Source organism: Schistocerca americana, chromosome 3 (assembly GCF_021461395.2).
Source record: "Schistocerca americana isolate TAMUIC-IGC-003095 chromosome 3, iqSchAmer2.1, whole genome shotgun sequence".
Classification (NCBI taxonomy): domain Eukaryota; kingdom Metazoa; phylum Arthropoda; class Insecta; order Orthoptera; family Acrididae; genus Schistocerca; species Schistocerca americana.
Genome location: NC_060121.1, coordinates 990,878,204 through 990,895,232, shown reverse-complemented (window position 1 = coordinate 990,895,232; position 17,029 = coordinate 990,878,204). Strand labels below are relative to the sequence as shown.

The 17,029-nt window shown below is 46.1% G+C and overlaps 1 protein-coding gene across 1 annotated transcript in view; it reads left to right on the top strand.

Moving 5' to 3' along the window:
- LOC124606918 (neprilysin-4-like) overlaps positions 1-17,029 on the top strand; it is a 734,039-nt gene that overhangs the window by 567,480 nt on the left and 149,530 nt on the right. The window contains exon 7 of the mRNA XM_047139027.1: positions 13,573-13,787. Coding sequence (XP_046994983.1) covers positions 13,573-13,787 — 215 coding nt within the window. The remainder of the gene's footprint in view (positions 1-13,572; positions 13,788-17,029) is intronic.

Genomic DNA, 17,029 nt, shown 5'->3' with positions numbered 1-17,029 from the left:
CGACGTCCTTCCACACCAAAGGCATTTACAGGGTGAGAATTACTGAAATATACGAAATAAAACCGTCATAATTTCTGAGCGGTTTGCCTTAGGACGTTCAAACTGCGCGGTTGGCCGCGGGGCATGATGGGTATTAGTACGCTCAGCATGGTTTGGTATAGCGACGAAGACCACGTTCATTTGGATGGTTTCGTCAACAAGCAAAATTTTATATAGTACTTAATTCAGATTATAAACTGCGCAACTCTCCTGATTCGCATAGTTTGTGTGTCTTTTACAGGAGTCTCTAGTGACTACAGGAAATTGCTACGCACAACTACCCGTGTTATCGAGCTGAGGGTAAATCTGCGTCCTCATATCCAAAGCTGCTTGTATCACAAAGTAGTGTGGAAACGAGCTTGTACCAATACTCGTCAGAAGTACGCTGTCTCGCGCGTTCAGTAGTGAGGTAGGTCAGTCATGTCTTGGACTGGTACCACGTACAGTACGCCAGTTATTCGAGGGTAATTTGAGGACTGCGCAATATGAGGGCAGGATCCTCCTACTGCAGTCTACATTTTGGCAGTAGCGTCTAGTCTAGAAACCACACTCTCAGCTTCCTCGTCGATTATCTCTCTGCGAGACAGAGTTCCAGTTTTCCTACATAGGCGGAAAGACCCATTACTGTAGGAATACCCGATTTCTGAACGATCATTGAACTAGCCACACCATTTAAAAACGGGTGTGCCTAAGGAGAGAATTAAAGTGGAAATGCCACAACCAATGATAGGGAAGGCTGTACCAGACTGAGATTCATTGACATGATCCTCGGGGAGTGTGGTCCACTCGCGAAGGAGGCAGCTTACAAAACTCTCGTTCGACCAGTACTTGTATACTGCTAGCCATTCTGGGATCCATACGAGATAGGATCGGCAGGGCTAATAAAGAACTTCCAGAGAAGACCACTGCGGTTCGTCACATGTTGGTTAAGGAAGCGGGAAAGCGTCAAAGACAGGAAAGTAAGAACTGATAATTAAATAACGAAATATTCTTCCTGGTGCCGGGATTCTGTGTGGCAGAACGACCCATCTGCCCCTCATCAATTGATGACGTTGATGATGATTATTACAATTGTAGTTATTATTATTATTGTTATTAAGGTTTCGTGGTTGTAAACTCCTGGGTCATCGGCGCCATCTCATCCACGGAGATAGACTGTTCAATAAAGAGAGGCGTTATGTGTGGCACAGTTTTACTCGCAGCAAAAACGGTGTCCCTGTTTTGTACGTGTGACCAGCGGATGTTTGTAAGCGTATGCATGAAAAAAAAAAAAGCAAATGAAAATCAATCTGGGCACTCTTTCATATTTACGACCAATCAGGACAAGTGTCGCATAACGCAGCGTTAATTACTGTGACACCAAATTAACCTCCCCTCTGGAAGCTGTCGGACGCGCACGTCACAGAGGGCGGACACACTGCTATAACACGGTCCAGTGTCAGTGTCGCTGAGCGTCGGTACAAAACGTCAGGCAGTTCGACACTCACTACTGGACGTCGCTGACAATGCGACAGCTCTGAATTGTTTCGGGACTTTAGAGCGCATCGTTCGTTGTCACAGCTCTTTTTTTCATTTACATTCCTTTACTACAAATAATATTACATTTTTAAAAAATGTCGAGGAGAAAGGGACGCGATCAGAGACCACAAATGGCATTAGTCCGATACTTCTGACGTAAAGGCCACGGATCAAAGTGAAGTTGGGAGGGTGTTCTGTATGAGAAGATCATTTGTAGCAAGTAACAAGAAGTCACACCACGCTCGCTGCTTGAGCACCACAACGCAATATTCCGATAATAAATATTGAACAAAATAGGCAATGGCCACAAAAATGGACCACAGGATATATATCTCTTCATAAATTCCCTGCGTTAATATTGTTTTTAGTTAACTGAGAAGTGGAACATTTATGTAACGATTGCCAGCGTACTGTCAATCCAGAAACAACTTAAAGTCGCAAAGCCTATCGAGTTCTAGTGCTGAAATGCCAGAAAGTCGGCCTTGGCTTGGATTAAGAATAATTATGTGTGACTCATAATGAAGTTTGAAATTTTCTAAATGTAACCAGGTAACCTGTTCATGTGAAACCTTTTTAACGATTGTTATTCTTTGGCTGCAACATGTGATAATCGCATGTTGAGATTAGTAGTGTGTGACTTAGTGACTGAATGCGTATTGTGTGAAAAATTATCATGTGAAACTAAAATCTGAAATTTACTATCTGTTTGTTTCCGTTAATATTTAACGGTTCCAGCATTAGAAGTTATTATCTGTGATACTCATTAATCTACAACTTGCCTTTGGACAGTTAAGACTTTGCAATGTGAAATGCCCTATAGTAAAACGTCGTTGTCAACGGTTACTGGTTCTGGCTGGTAACTTGTACGAAAGTGGAAATACGTTCTTCGACCTTAAAATGCAAAGAAGGAGCTGCCCCTCATGTTCCAGAAAAAAAATGATTACTTATGCAACAACATATCTGCTCTACTCCGAAACAGCATCTGAAATATAATTGTCTGCATATGCACCACAAATAACTCACGATACTACCAGTGGACCAAAAATAAGTCACGCTGCTATGCAATGCGAGTTTGTATACTTATACGAGGTGGCTTTCAGTAGTCAACGGGAAGTGTGGAGGTGTGAATCAAAATCTCTCTCTGCGTTACGCTTTTTTTGTGACTAAGAAAACGTATACGGTTAAAGAGCTGCATTTACAGCGAATGAAAATGCATGCTTCTCTTTTTTAAACGAAATCTTGATAAATGCATAACACAGTGCTTTATTGTGTTCGTTATCTACGCGTATTAAATACGAATTACAATACATTGTGTTATGTGTGTCTCTAAATATATTTCTGCTGTTGACTGCCGCCCGAAAAAATGGTTAAACGACACTATCAGTAACAATCAGCTGGGTACAAACATGGAAATAAACTCTACCTGTACATTAAACGAATTCGTCAGAAAAGATCACTTCATACGCAGGCTGGCGTGAGGTCTGGAACAGGACAAGGAATTGAGGCTAGCAAAAAACGTACGTATCTTCTGGAATACTTAACTTTAATCCATAATTGGTGAACATCGCTCTTGACGGTACATGTTTTACAGCATCAATAGTAACTGGTAATGGCGCCTTGCTAGGTCGTAGCAAATGACGTAGCTGAAGGCTATGCTAACTATCGTCCCGGCAAATGAGAGCGTAATTTGTCAGTGAACCATCGCTAGCAAAGTCGGCTGTACAACTGGGGCGAGTGCTAGGAAGTCTCTCTAGACCTGCCGTGTGGCGGCGCTCCGTCTGCAATCACTGACAATGGCGACACGCGGGTCCGACGTATACTAACGGACCGCGGCCGACTTAAAGGCTACCACCTAGCAAGTGTAGTGTCTGGCGGTGACACCACACATTAAATTCTCAGAACGGAAGGGAGGATATAACGGCTTTCAGAAAACATGCGCCACAATAGTGAAATAGTTACCAAGACAAATATGTCCTAATCATGAATATGGCGTTCACAAAGTAACTCGCAACGTGCATAACCTGTCCTAAACATATTACAGGAATTTCGCAGATAGCTGGAGATGCAAAAGCTTTGACACACGTTGCCCATTCAGCATACTCAGAGAGGCATCGCTATCGCCCAAGGGAACAGTTCTGCCTGCACGAGTCTTCCCCCTGAAAGCGACTGACGTCACCTGTTACCAACTGACAGTCTGGTTGCCAAAGAGGAATATCCCACGCGTGTGTTCAGTCGCTATGAAACCGTGTGTTTGTGTGATGTTATTCGGTACTTATAGTGTAGAGTCTTTGAAATTATGGCACACTATGAGTACTTTTTGTGTAACAAAAGTAGCTGGAATGATGGTCATCGAAGAAACAAAAATTTGTACGATTTGTTTAGTTGAAGTGCAGAGTACATTTGGCTGCCGCGAATATATCAATTAATACCACCGCCTTTGATTGTTCAGCAACCCATCATCTGCAAAAGACAAGGATTAACTATGTATAGGCGCATACACCCTAAGATAAAAATAGATGCACCACGAAGGAATTATCCGAACGGCACGGACATCGGTAGATATAAGTGTACAACAAACACATGAGTACAGTTTCAGAAAAACTGAACGAGTCACTCAAGAGACAGAGGTTTACAACTTGAACAAGTCAGTAATGCGTCGTCCTCCTCTGGACCTTCGGCTTAACGTTGATTGACACAGTTGCTGGATGGCCTTCTGACGGATACCGTGCCACATTCTGTCCAACTGGCGTGTTGGATCGCCAAAATCCCCAGTTTGTGGAAGGGCGGTGCCCAAACTGCTCCAAACGTTCTCAGCAGGACTGAGATCCGGCGACTTTGCTGGCCAAGGTACCGTTTGGCAAGCACGAAGACAGGTAGTAGAAACTCTCACCGTGTGCGGGCGGACGTTATATTGCTGAAATGTAACCCCAGGCCGGCCGCTATGGCCGAGCGGTTCTAGGCGCTTCAGTCTGGAACCGAGCGACCGCTATGGTCGCAGGTTCGAATCCTGCCTCGGACATGGATGTTTGTGATGTCCTTAGGTTAGCTGGTTTAAGTAGTTCTAGGGGACTGATGACCTCAGTCCCATAGTGCTCAGAGCCATTTGAACCATTTTGTAAGCCCAGAATGGCTTCCATTAAGGGCAACAAAACGGGTTGCACAGTATTGTCGACGTACCGCTGTGCTGTAAGGGTAACACGGATGACAACCGAAGGGGTCCTGCTATGGAAAGATATGGTACTCCAAACCATCACCCCTGGTTGTCGGGCTTTACGACAGGCGACAGTCAGGTTTGTATCCCAGAGCTGTTGCTGGTCATTGGGGCTCAGCTGGAAGCGGGCCTCATGACTGAAGACAATTCTTCTCCAGCCAGTGAGATTCCAGGTCGCCAGAAGTGATGGTTGGGGGGGGGGGGGGGGGGGAGGGTGCAATTTCTTTTTACATCACGACCCGTTTGTCTGTCATCTGAGGCACCCTTAGAGCAGACCGGTATGTCGACAATACCCTGCGCCCCATTTTGTTGCCCTTAAAGGCAACCCTTACTGGGCTATCGTTTCAGTAAGATACCGGTAACACACGACAACCCATGGGCTGTGTGTCTACAAATGTACATCATATCTATCCATTTCCGTCCCATTCGGATAATTCCTTCGTCGTGTATCCTCCTCCTCCTCTTCTTCTTCTTCTTCTTCTTCTTTTTTCGTGCATTATACCACCGACTAGCTCAGTGCATAGTACACGTAGTGCTATATGCAAACAGCAGCTGACTGCGTGACGTTTTCGCCAGATAAATTCTAAAAGGACTTCTTTACAGCCGACAGACAAGGTGGCAGGTTAGTTGTGTGAGCTGCTACAGAGTATGACGTCACTGTGGTAAACGCCAACTCGGCGTGCAACAGCCCGTGCTGGCCCATCTTTCTAGCTGTAAAGTGACAATCTAAGCTAAATTTCAGCTCCTTACAGTGGTGGCTGTACATGGTAATTGCTTGCGATCAACAGAATGTGACAGGTTTACTATAAACAAGAAAACAAATGACGAATGTGATATAAAGCTTTTTATATCAGTAATTAGCTCAGTACGCAGCGCTGTGCCGACATTCATTTATTCCAGTTTTCTATTAATCTATTTCTTCCTACCGCCACTTCCTCTCCACCTCCTCCACCCACGACTTTTTGTCTATCTTCCCCTTTCTCTACCCATCTCGTCCTGCCTCTCTCTTTGTTCACCTCCGCCTTTCTCCCCTCTGTCAATCTGGTCCTCTTCCTCCATCCGTCGATCTCCACCTTCCCCGCCCGCCTATCTCCTCCTCCTCTTTCTAATACCAACTCCTCCTCCGCCATCCCTCTGTCTATTTCGTCTTCCTCCTCTCTCTATCTTCCCTTCCCTTGTTTCCCTGCTCGTCTCTTCCTGTTTCCTTTCTCTGCTCTGTCTGTCCACGTCCTGGTACCCTCATTTGAGCTCATCTCCTCCTTCCCCCTCCCTGTCAGCTCATCTACTCCTCCCCCCTTCTCTCTCCACGTTATAATGCTCACCCTAATAGCACTCTCGTATTTCCTGCCCCCACAGTATTTCTTCACAGATTCCAACTACTGTGTGTAGCAAATTTGGTTGAAATCGTTCCATGGGTCTAGGATGACCTTTATACCGTGGCTTTCCCCGCGTACGCACATTTCAAATATATTTCACATATATTTAACATATTTCACACGTATTTGTACACGTATTTCATCCGTATCTCCAGCAAATTTCGCCTTACAGTGTCATTTCACGCAGCCCAGTGTTTATGGCGTCGTATCTTCTTCCTAACTGCGTGCGGTAGAATCGGCGGCCGCGGTGGCCGAGCGGTTCTAGGCGCTCAGTCCGGAACCGCGCGACTGCTACGGTCGCAGGTTCGAATCCTGCCTCGGCCATGGATGTGTATGATGTCCTTAGGTTAGTTAGGTTTAATTAGTTCTAAGTTCTAGGGGACTGATGACCTCAGATGTTAAGTCCCATAGTGCTCAGAGCCATTTTTTTGCGGTAGAATAAGATAATTTTGCTGGTCGTGCAGTGGTATATGTGTGTACTGTCTGCGAAATATGTTATAAATAGAGTTACAAGTAAAGAAGTAATGATGCGGCAATTTTTCACGCATCTCACTGTTTGTGAGGTTATATCTCGTGAACTATACATCGTACGATAATATACACTCCTGGAAATTGAAATAAGAACACCGTGAATTCATTGTCCCAGGAAGGGGAAACTTTATTGACACATTCCTGGGGTCAGATACATCACATGATCACACTGACAGAACCACAGGCACATAGACACAGGCAACAGAGCATGCACAATGTCGGCACTAGTACAGTGTATATCCACCTTTCGCAGCAATGCAGGCTGCTATTCTCCCATGGAGACGATCGTAGAGATGCTGGATGTAGTCCTGTGGAACGGCTTGCCATGCCATTTCCACCTGGCGCCTCAGTTGGACCAGCGTTCGTGCTGGACGTGCAGACCGCGTGAGACGACGCTTCATCCAGTCCCAAACATGCTCAATGGGGGACAGATCCGGAGATCTTGCTGGCCAGGGTAGTTGACTTACACCTTCTAGAGCACGTTGGGTGGCACGGGATACATGCGGACGTGCATTGTCCTGTTGGAACAGCAAGTTCCCTTGCCGGTCTAGGAATGGTAGAACGATGGGTTCGATGACGGTTTGGATGTACCGTGCACTATTCAGTGTCCCCTCGACGATCACCAGTGGTGTACGGCCAGTGTAGGAGATCGCTCCCCACACCATGATGCCGGGTGTTGGCCCTGTGTGCCTCGGTCGTATGCAGTCCTGATTGTGGCGCTCACCTGCACGGCGCCAAACACGCATACGACCATCATTGGCACCAAGGCAGAAGCGACTCTCATCGCTGAAGACGACACGTCTCCATTCGTCCCTCCATTCACGCCTGTCGCGACACCACTGGAGGCGGGCTGCACGATGTTGGGGCGTGAGCGGAAGACGGCCTAACGGTGTGCGGGACCGTAGCCCAGCTTCATGGAGACGGTTGCGAATGGTCCTCGCCGATACCCCAGGAGCAACAGTGTCCCTAATTTGCTGGGAAGCGGCGGTGCGGTCCCCTACGGCACTGCGTAGGATCCTACGGTCTTGGCGTGCATCCGTGCGTCGCTGCGGACCGGTCCCAGGTCGACGGGCACGTGCACCTTCCGCCGACCACTGGCGACAACATCGATGTACTGTGGAGACCTCACGCCCCACGTGTTGAGCAATTCGGCGGTACGTCCACCCGGCCTCCCGCATGCCCACTATACGCCCTCGCTCAAAGTCCGTCAACTGCACATACGGTTCACGTCCACGCTGTCGCGGCATGCTACCAGTGTTAAAGACTGCGATGGAGCTCCGGATGCCACGCCAAACTGGCTGACACTGACGGCGGCGGTGCACAAATGCTGCGCAGCTAGCGCCATTCGACGGCCAACACCGCGGTTCCTGGTGTGTCCGCTGTGCCGTGCGTGTGATCATTGCTTGTACAGCCCTCTCGCAGTGTCCGGAGCAAGTATGGTGGGTCTGACACACCGGTGTCAATGTGTTCTTTTTTCCATTTCCAGGAGTGTATATGACATGCCGCAACTGCAAGGAATACACACCAGCCTTACGAAAACCAAAATCATCTTTTACGGACGCCAACAGGGCCTTAATCTTAGAAAGTGGTCGAAAAACACATTTCACATCATATTTCCGCAAAATACGGCCAATCCTGTTGGAACTGCTTCCTGCGTAAGGCAAAATGGCCGTTGACTTAGGTGCCACTTCGTTGCTATCGTCACTCACCCGTTGCACAGAAGGCTGATAGCGCAGCGCACGTTTGATCTGCCTCTCACTATAACCATTCTGACGAAAGGTCACTTCGAGATGTCACCCGGCAGCAAACCCGTAAGTTATTTCAACATTCAGTTCGCCGGAGAAAGTTAAGGTCTCACACTTAAGGACTTGCAACGAACTTAACGCATAGTTTCAAACTCTTACGAAACTTGTTCTCGCTGACGACCCCCATAAAATGATGAAGAGGAAAAAATTTTATCCCTTACAACATCTTCGCTGTTCATGCAGTAAAACTGCCAATTTTTAATTTATTACTTCTTTACTATAAACTGTCTTCGCGGCATATTTTTCTGAGAATATTCCGATGTACCACTGAATGTACCAGAAGAATTATATCATCGTACGACACATAGTTCGCCGCGCTGGATTAGCCGAGCGGTTTGAGGCGCTGCAGTCATGGACTGTGCGGTTTGTCCCGGCGGAGGTTCGAGTCCTCCCTCGGGTATAGGTGTGTGTGTTTGTCCTTAGGATAATTTAGGTTAAGTAGTGTGTAAGCTTAGGGACTGATGACCTTAGCAGTTAAGTCCCATAAGATTTCACACACATTTGAACATTTGAACGACACATAGTTCACGAGATACGACATCAAATACTGAGATGCATGAAAAACCGCAACATCATGCATCACGTTTTAATTTATTACTTCCTTACTACTAATTCTATTCGCAACTCTACCACACAGTATCCGCATATGCCGCTGAAATTACAAATATGTATCGCTTTACGACACATTTTTTAGAAGATACGAAGTAAAATACTGAGAAGTGTGAAAAACGGCGGCATCATGTCTGACGTCTTAATTAATTTCTTGTTTACTGCTAATTACATTCGGAACAAATTTCGCATACAGTATCTACATACGCCGCTGAACGTACGTAGGTAAATACACTCCTGGAAATGGAAAAAAGAACACATTGACACTGGTGTGTCAGACCCACCATACTTGCTCCGGACACTGCGAGAGGGCTGTACAAGCAATGATCACAAGCACGGCACAGCGGACACACCAGGAACCGCGGTGTTGGCCGTCGAATGGCGCTAGCTGCGCAGCATTTGTGCACCGCCGCCGTCAGTGTCAGCCAGTTTGGCGTGGCATCCGGAGCTCCATCGCAGTCTTTAACACTGGTAGCATGCCGCGACAGCGTGGACGTGAACCGTATGTGCAGTTGACGGACTTTGAGCGAGGGCGTATAGTGGGCATGCGGGAGGCCGGGTGGACGTACCGCCGAATTGCTCAACACGTGGGGCGTGAGGTCTCCACAGTACATCGATGTTGTCGCCAGTGGTCGGCGGAAGGTGCACATGCCCGTCCACCTGGGACCGGACCGCAGCGACGCACGGATGCACGCCAAGACCGTAGGTTCCTACGCAGTGCCGTAGGGGACCGCACCGCCGCTTCCGAGCAAATTAGGGACACTGTTGCTCCTGGGGTATCGGCGAGGACCATTCGCAACCGTCTCCACGAAGCTGGGCTACGGTCCCGCACACCGTTAGGCCGTCTTCCGCTCACGCCCCAACATCGTGCAGCCCGCCTCCAGTGGTGTCGCGACAGGCGTGAATGGAGGGACGAATGGAGACGTGTCGTCTTCAGCGATGAGAGTCGCTTCTGCCTTGGTGCCAATGATGGTCGTATGCGTGTTTGGCGCCGTGCAGGTGAGCGCCACAATCAGGACTGCATACGACCGAGGCACACAGGGCCAACACCCGGCATCATGGTGTGGGGAGCGATCTCCTACACTGGCCGTACACCACTGGTGATCGTCGAGGGGACACTGAATAGTGCACGGTACATCCAAACCGTCATCGAACCCATCGTTCTACCATTCCTAGACCGGCAAGGGAACTTGCTGTTCCAACAGGACAATGCACGTCCGCATGTATCCCGTGCCACCCAACGTGCTCTAGAAGGTGTAAGTCAACTACCCTGGCCAGCAAGATCTCCGGATCTGTCCCCCATTGAGCATGTTTGGGACTGGATGAAGCGTCGTCTCACGCGGTCTGCACGTCCAGCACGAACGCTGGTCCAACTGAGGCGCCAGGTGGAAATGGCATGGCAAGCCGTTCCACAGGACTACATCCAGCATCTCTACGATCGTCTCCATGGGAGAATAGCAGCCTGCATTGCTGCGAAAGGTGGATATACACTGTACTAGTGCCGACATTGTGCATGCTCTGTTGCCTGTGTCTATGTGCCTGTGGTTCTGTCAGTGTGATCATGTGATGTATCTGACCCCAGGAATGTGTCAATAAAGATTCCCCTTCCTGGGACAATGAATTCACGGTGTTCTTATTTCAATTTCCAGGAGTGTATATGCGAGACAATCAGGACTGTGGAAGACCGTTGTATTGAACATAAGCGTCACACACGCTTACAACAGCCGAGCAAATCCGCTATTGCAGAACATTGCCTTGACACCGGTCATCCTGTGGAATACAACAACACGGAGATTCTGGCTTGCACGTCCAGCTATTGGGATAGTGTTACTAAGGAAGCCGTTGAAATCAGACTGTCAAGCAACCTTATAAACAGAGATGGTGGATTTTGTTTAAATGCTGCTCGCAATCCGGCTCTGTCTCTCATCAGAAAACAGAGGGAGAGAATTAGTATTAAGTCACCTGTTGATTAATAGTCACTATCGACATTTCTGGTGTTGCTTATCTTTGGTTGTGTGTTGACTCTGCGATTACTTGTTCTGTGTGTGATATCTTCCTTGTTTCTCCTCTGTGAACCGAGGTATTAAATTCCCTTGCACATGACTTCCTCCATGCAGCTGTACCTTGAGAATGACAGGGTGTGCTCTTGTCGAAATACCGGCAGTGGTCGACGACGTCGACCCGTAAGTTATTTGAACAAGGCCTTAAGTGTTCTCATTCTCAAATACTGAATGACTAAAGTATGGGTATTTGGGCGTTTCGTAGGTACGTGTTTCTTAACCTACAGTGATGTTTTCCGGACAGTATGTGATATGTATACCAAGTTCACTTGAAATCGCTACAGTGGTTTAGGAGAAGATGTGGGACATTAGATTAGATTAGATTAGATTAGTTCTTCATTCCATAGATCCGTGCTGAGGAGAGCTTCGTGGATGTGGAACATGTCTTTTTTTTTTTTTTTTTTTTTTTTTTGCTGAAATAACAATATTAATAGTATGAATATATACAATACATCATTTGTTTCTATTAAGAAATTCGTCAATTGAGTAGAGGGAGTTGGCCACTAGTAAGTCTTTCAGGCTCCTTTTAAACTGATCTTTATTTGTAACTAAATTTTTTATGTTTGCTGGCAAACCCCTTTTTGAACTAAAGTAAGTGCTTTTAAGTCCTTGTGCAGATCATTTTTGTTCCTGGTATTGTATGTATGAACTGAGCTGTTTGTTCGAAAAAGAGATATATTATTTAGGACAAATTTCATTAAGGAGTAAATATACTGAGAGGCAGTAGTTAGTATACCCAGTTCAAAAAATGTCTCAAATGGCTCTGAGCACTATGGGAGTTAACATCTATGGTCATCAGTCCACTAGAACTTAGAACTACTTAAACCTAACTAACCTAAGGACATCACACAACACCCAGTCATCACGAGGCAGAGAAAATCCCTGACCCCACCGGGAATCGAACCCGGGAACCCGGAATATACCCAGTTCTTTGAAGAGGTTTCTACAGGACATCTGCGAATTTACTCCACAAGTAATACGTATTACACGCTTTTGGACTTTGAAAACTTTTCTTTGACTTGAAGAGTTACCCCAAAATATTATACCACATGACATTAGTGAATGAAAGTAGGCAAAGTATGCAAGCTTTTTCATTTTTATGTCGCCTATGTCTGCTAACACTCGAATTGCAATACAGATTTGTTAAGGCGTTTCTGCAGTTCTGTGGTGTGCTCCTGCCAACTGAATTTATTATCAAGTTGTAATCCCAGGAATTTAAGACTGTCAACTTCTTCTATGTGCTCTTCTTCATACTTTATGCATATGCTGTGTGGAAACCTCTTACAGGTTCTGAATTGCATGTAGTGAGTCTTTTCAAAGCTTAATGTCAATGAGTTGGTTTTAAACCATTTATTAATATCCATGAAACTATTATTAATAGATCTTTCTAGAACTACACTCGACATAATATTTATTGCAATACTTGTGTCATCTGCAAACAAAACGAACTCTGCTTCTGGCAGTGTAACTGATGAGAGATCATTAATGTACACAAAAAAAAGCAATGGCCTTAAGAAGGATCCTTGTGGGACACCACATGTAATTTCTTCCCATTCTGATGATGACTGATGACTTAATTCACTAGTCCCTTGCAGTGACACGCTTTGTTTCTTGTTAGCGAGGTATGACTTGAACCATTTTGCAGCACTGCCAGTGACACCATAGAATTCTAACTTATTTAAAAGGATGTTGTGAATCACACAGTCAAATGCCTTTGACAAATCACAGAAAATACCTGCTGCTTGTAATTTGTTATTTAATGAATTAAGTACATTTTCACTGTAGGTGTAAATAGCCTTCTCGATATCAGAACCCTTCAGAAATCCAAACTGTGTTCTTGATAATATGTTATTTGTGGTGAGATGGTTGAGAAGCTGCCTGTACATTACTTTTTCTAAAATTTTTGAGAATGCTGGCAAAAGTGAAATCGGTCTGTAGTGTGACGGTATCTCTTTATCCCCTTTCTTGAATAGAATTAACATCTGCATATTTTAGCCAGTCAGGAAATGACGCAGTTACAATTGACTGGTTACACAAGTAATTTATAATTGTACTAAACTCACAAGAACATGCCTTAATTAACTTTGTTGATATTTCATCGTAATGCTTTGTTTTTAAAGATTTTATTTTAGAAGTTATTTCTTTTGGTGAAGTGAGTGACATATTCATGTAGCTGAAGCTATTTGTAAAGGGTAGTTTCAGATATTCAAGGGCATTATTTACTGATCCTGACATACAGGGACATGTACATCCATTTTTTTATAATATGTGTGGACTCATTCCTCAGATTAGCTTCTGGTCCTGGGTCTATTTCTCCCGCACGAGCACAAACCCTCAGTGAAGCCTCGTCCTCTTGGCAGCAGTGCAGTGCATTGCAGAGTGCGCAGGTGGGTGACGTTGCGGCGCGGCCGGTGTGTTGGCAGAGACGCTGGAGCGGCTGGGGGTGGAGCCGATGCTGGCGGTGATGCGGCAGCTGCGGGTGAGCGCCGGCCCTCCGGGGGGCGTGGCGGGCCAGCGGGACGCGCCCTTCGACTGGGTGCTCACGCTGGGCCGCGCGCAGCGCATGCTGGGCCTCAGCGCGCTCATCGGCTTCTGGGTCAGCCAGGACATGCGCAACACGTCGCGCAACCTCATGGTGGTCAGTGCGCGCTCTGCCTTACTCCAGTTGTTATTGTCGCCTCCAGAAAGTACGGCTGCGGCAACGAAATTTGGTGATCGTAAGAAAAAAAAAGTCCAGAACAGTCATAACATCACCTTTCCAGATGACTGGTTTCGGCCATCTCAAACGGCCATATTCAAATAAAAATAAAATTTAAAATTTCTGTAGAGTTTGTTACGTCTTTGCATCTGACGTCAAGGGGTGACAGATTGGGTAATAACTTTTGTCAGGAACAAAGCGTTCGCTGACGCTTTCTACCGTCCTGTTGTACTTATGTCCCTGAGAGGCAGCAGGGTGTAGACACTCTGTGCATGCAAATATCATGAGTGTTGCCTACAATACAGCCATCTGCTTCGTATAAAAGGGCTCAGCAAAATTATTAAAGTTCCTGATTCGCATCTAAAATATCTTCCGCCGCTTACAAACTTTCATTCTTCAGGATTTCTTGTTGAAAATCTATCGGTCTACTGGGGTAAGCAGTATGCAGCACACCTGAATAGAAGTTGCCGCTAGTTACACTATGTGATCAAAAGTATCCGGACGCCTGGCTGAAAATGACTTACAACTTCGTGGTGCCCTCCATCCGTAATGCTGCAATTCTGTACGGTGTTGGCCCACTCTTAGCCTTGATGACAGCTTCCACTCTCGCACGCATGCGTTGAATCAGGTGCTGGAAGGTTTCTTGGGGAATGGCAGCCCATTCTTCACGGAGTGCTGCACTGAGCAGAGGTATCGATGACGGTCGTTGAGGCCTGGCACGAAGTAGCCGTTCCAAAATATCTCAAACGTGTTCTATAGGACTCAGGTCAGGACTTTGTGCAGGCCAGTACATTACAGGGGTGTTATTGTCGTGTAACCACTCCGTGCATTATGAACAGGTGCTCGATCGTGTTGAAAGGTGAAATCGCCATCTCCGAATTGCTCTTCTACAGTGGGAAGCAAGAAGATGCTTAAAACATCGATATACGTCTGTGCTGTGATAGTTACAAGCAAAAAATAAGGGATACAAGTCTCACCCATGAAAAACACGACCACACCATAACACCACTGCCTCCGAATTTTGCTGTTGGCACTACGCACGCTGGCAGATGTTCACCGGGCATTCGCCATACCCACGCCCTGCCATCGGATCGCCACATTGTCTACCGACATTCCTCACTCCGCACAACGTTTTACCACTGTTCAATCGTCCAATGTTTATGGTCCTTACATCAAGCGAGGAGTCGTTTCGCATTTACCAGCGTGGTGTGTGGCTTATGAGCAGCCGCTCCACCATGAAATCGAAGTTTTCTCACCTTCCGCTTAATAAGTCAACACACGAGGTCGGCCTGTACGCTTTTGTGCTCTACGTGTCCCTTCACGTTATCACTTCACTACCACATCGAAAACAGTAGGCCTAGGGATGTTTAGGCGTGTGGAAATCTCGCGTACAGTCGTATGACACCCAAACACTTGACCACATTCGAAGTCCATGAGTTCCACAGAGCGCCCCATTCTACTCTCTCACGATGTCTTAATGACTACTGATGTCGCTGATATGCAGTACCTGGCAGTAGGTGACAGCACAATGCACATAATATGAAAAACTCACGTTTTGGAGGGTGTCCGGATACTTTTGATCACATAGTGTAGGTGAAATCTCGTCGTCCCATCGCCGACTTCGTTCCAGGTCTCACTGACTTACATCGATACCTCTTCTCAGTGCAGCACTCCGTGAGGAATGGGCTGCCATTCCCCAAGAAAGCTTCCAGCACCTGATTTAACCTATGATAGCGAGAGTGGAAGCTGTCATCAAGGCTAAGGGTGGGCCAAAACCATATTGAATTCCAGCGTTACCGATGGAGAGCGCCACGAACTTGTGAGTCATTTGCAGCCAGGTGTCCGGATACTTTTGACTACATAGTGCAACTAGCAGCGACTACTAATGAGGTGTGCTGCGTACTGCTTACCCCAGTAAACTGATAATTTTCAACATTAAATCCTTAAGAATGGAAAGTGTACTGGATGGTTACAATTAAAGCGCAGCTACACACAGAGGTCCAGTTTCGGCTGTAATTATCGTATGGTAGCGAAAGTTGGTAGATACATCAGTGTGGAACTGATTTACGCTGCAAAAAAATTAGTTCCAATTTTAGCCACCAGATGCAAATCTGGCACTGTGAGTGGAAGATAAGCATGCAGAAATGTTCCCATATGTAATGGATCTGGAACAAGACGTCTGCAGAAAACGCCCAACAAATGAGAAAGGCTTGATGATGGTTTTATTATTAATCGCCACTTACACAGTTTGTTCAGTATTAGCGTCAGGGATGCCGACGACATGCAGTACAGAGCCAGATTTGCACCTGGTGACAAAAATTAGAATTGATTTTTTTCCAGCGTAAATCTGTTCCACATTGATAGAGCTACAAACTTTTCCTGCCATACGATAATTACAGCCAACACTGGACCTCTGTGAGTAGGTGCAGTTTAACTGAAACCACCTGATGTTCCCCGGCCATGGGACAACGAGATTTCACCGATCTAGCAGCGACTACTAACCAGGTGTGCTGCATAAGGCTTAGCCCAGTCAACTGATGGATTTTCAACAATAAAACCTTGAGAATGAAAGTCCCTAAGCGGCGAGAGACATTTTAGAAGCGAATCAGGAACTTTAATTTTGCTGGGCCCTTTCATACGAAGCAGATGACTGTATCACAGGCAACATACACGGCATACGCACGCCACAGAGTGCCTGCGCCCTGCTGCTTCTCAGGGGCATAACCAGTACATACCACGTCAGTAGCTGCACTTTAATTATAACCGTACGGCCCGTCTAGCGTCGTCGGGAAGCGTTAGCGAACATTCTGTATGTAACGAAAGTTGTTCCCCATGAAGTGACCTATCATCTCTAGACGTTTGATGCAAGGACTTTGAAAAAATCTTTTATAACACTCCACTGCATGAAAATGGACGATTATGACCAATTTTCGTATGCTGCGTTGAGATAAAATTTTAGTTTTTCTCAATCACGTACACATTCTTCTGGATACTAGTTTTTTTCCTGTGCTACTGAAATATGCTTTAATTTGACCAAAACAAGTTTCATTTCACGAGCAACAGGGAAACTTTCTTCTTTGTGTTTATTTTGATCTCTGTGTTTATCCATTTAGTGTTACAACAATATCGGAATTGAGTCCGCCTTGATGCAAAACATCTTGTTACTTGTCTATTTATTTTGC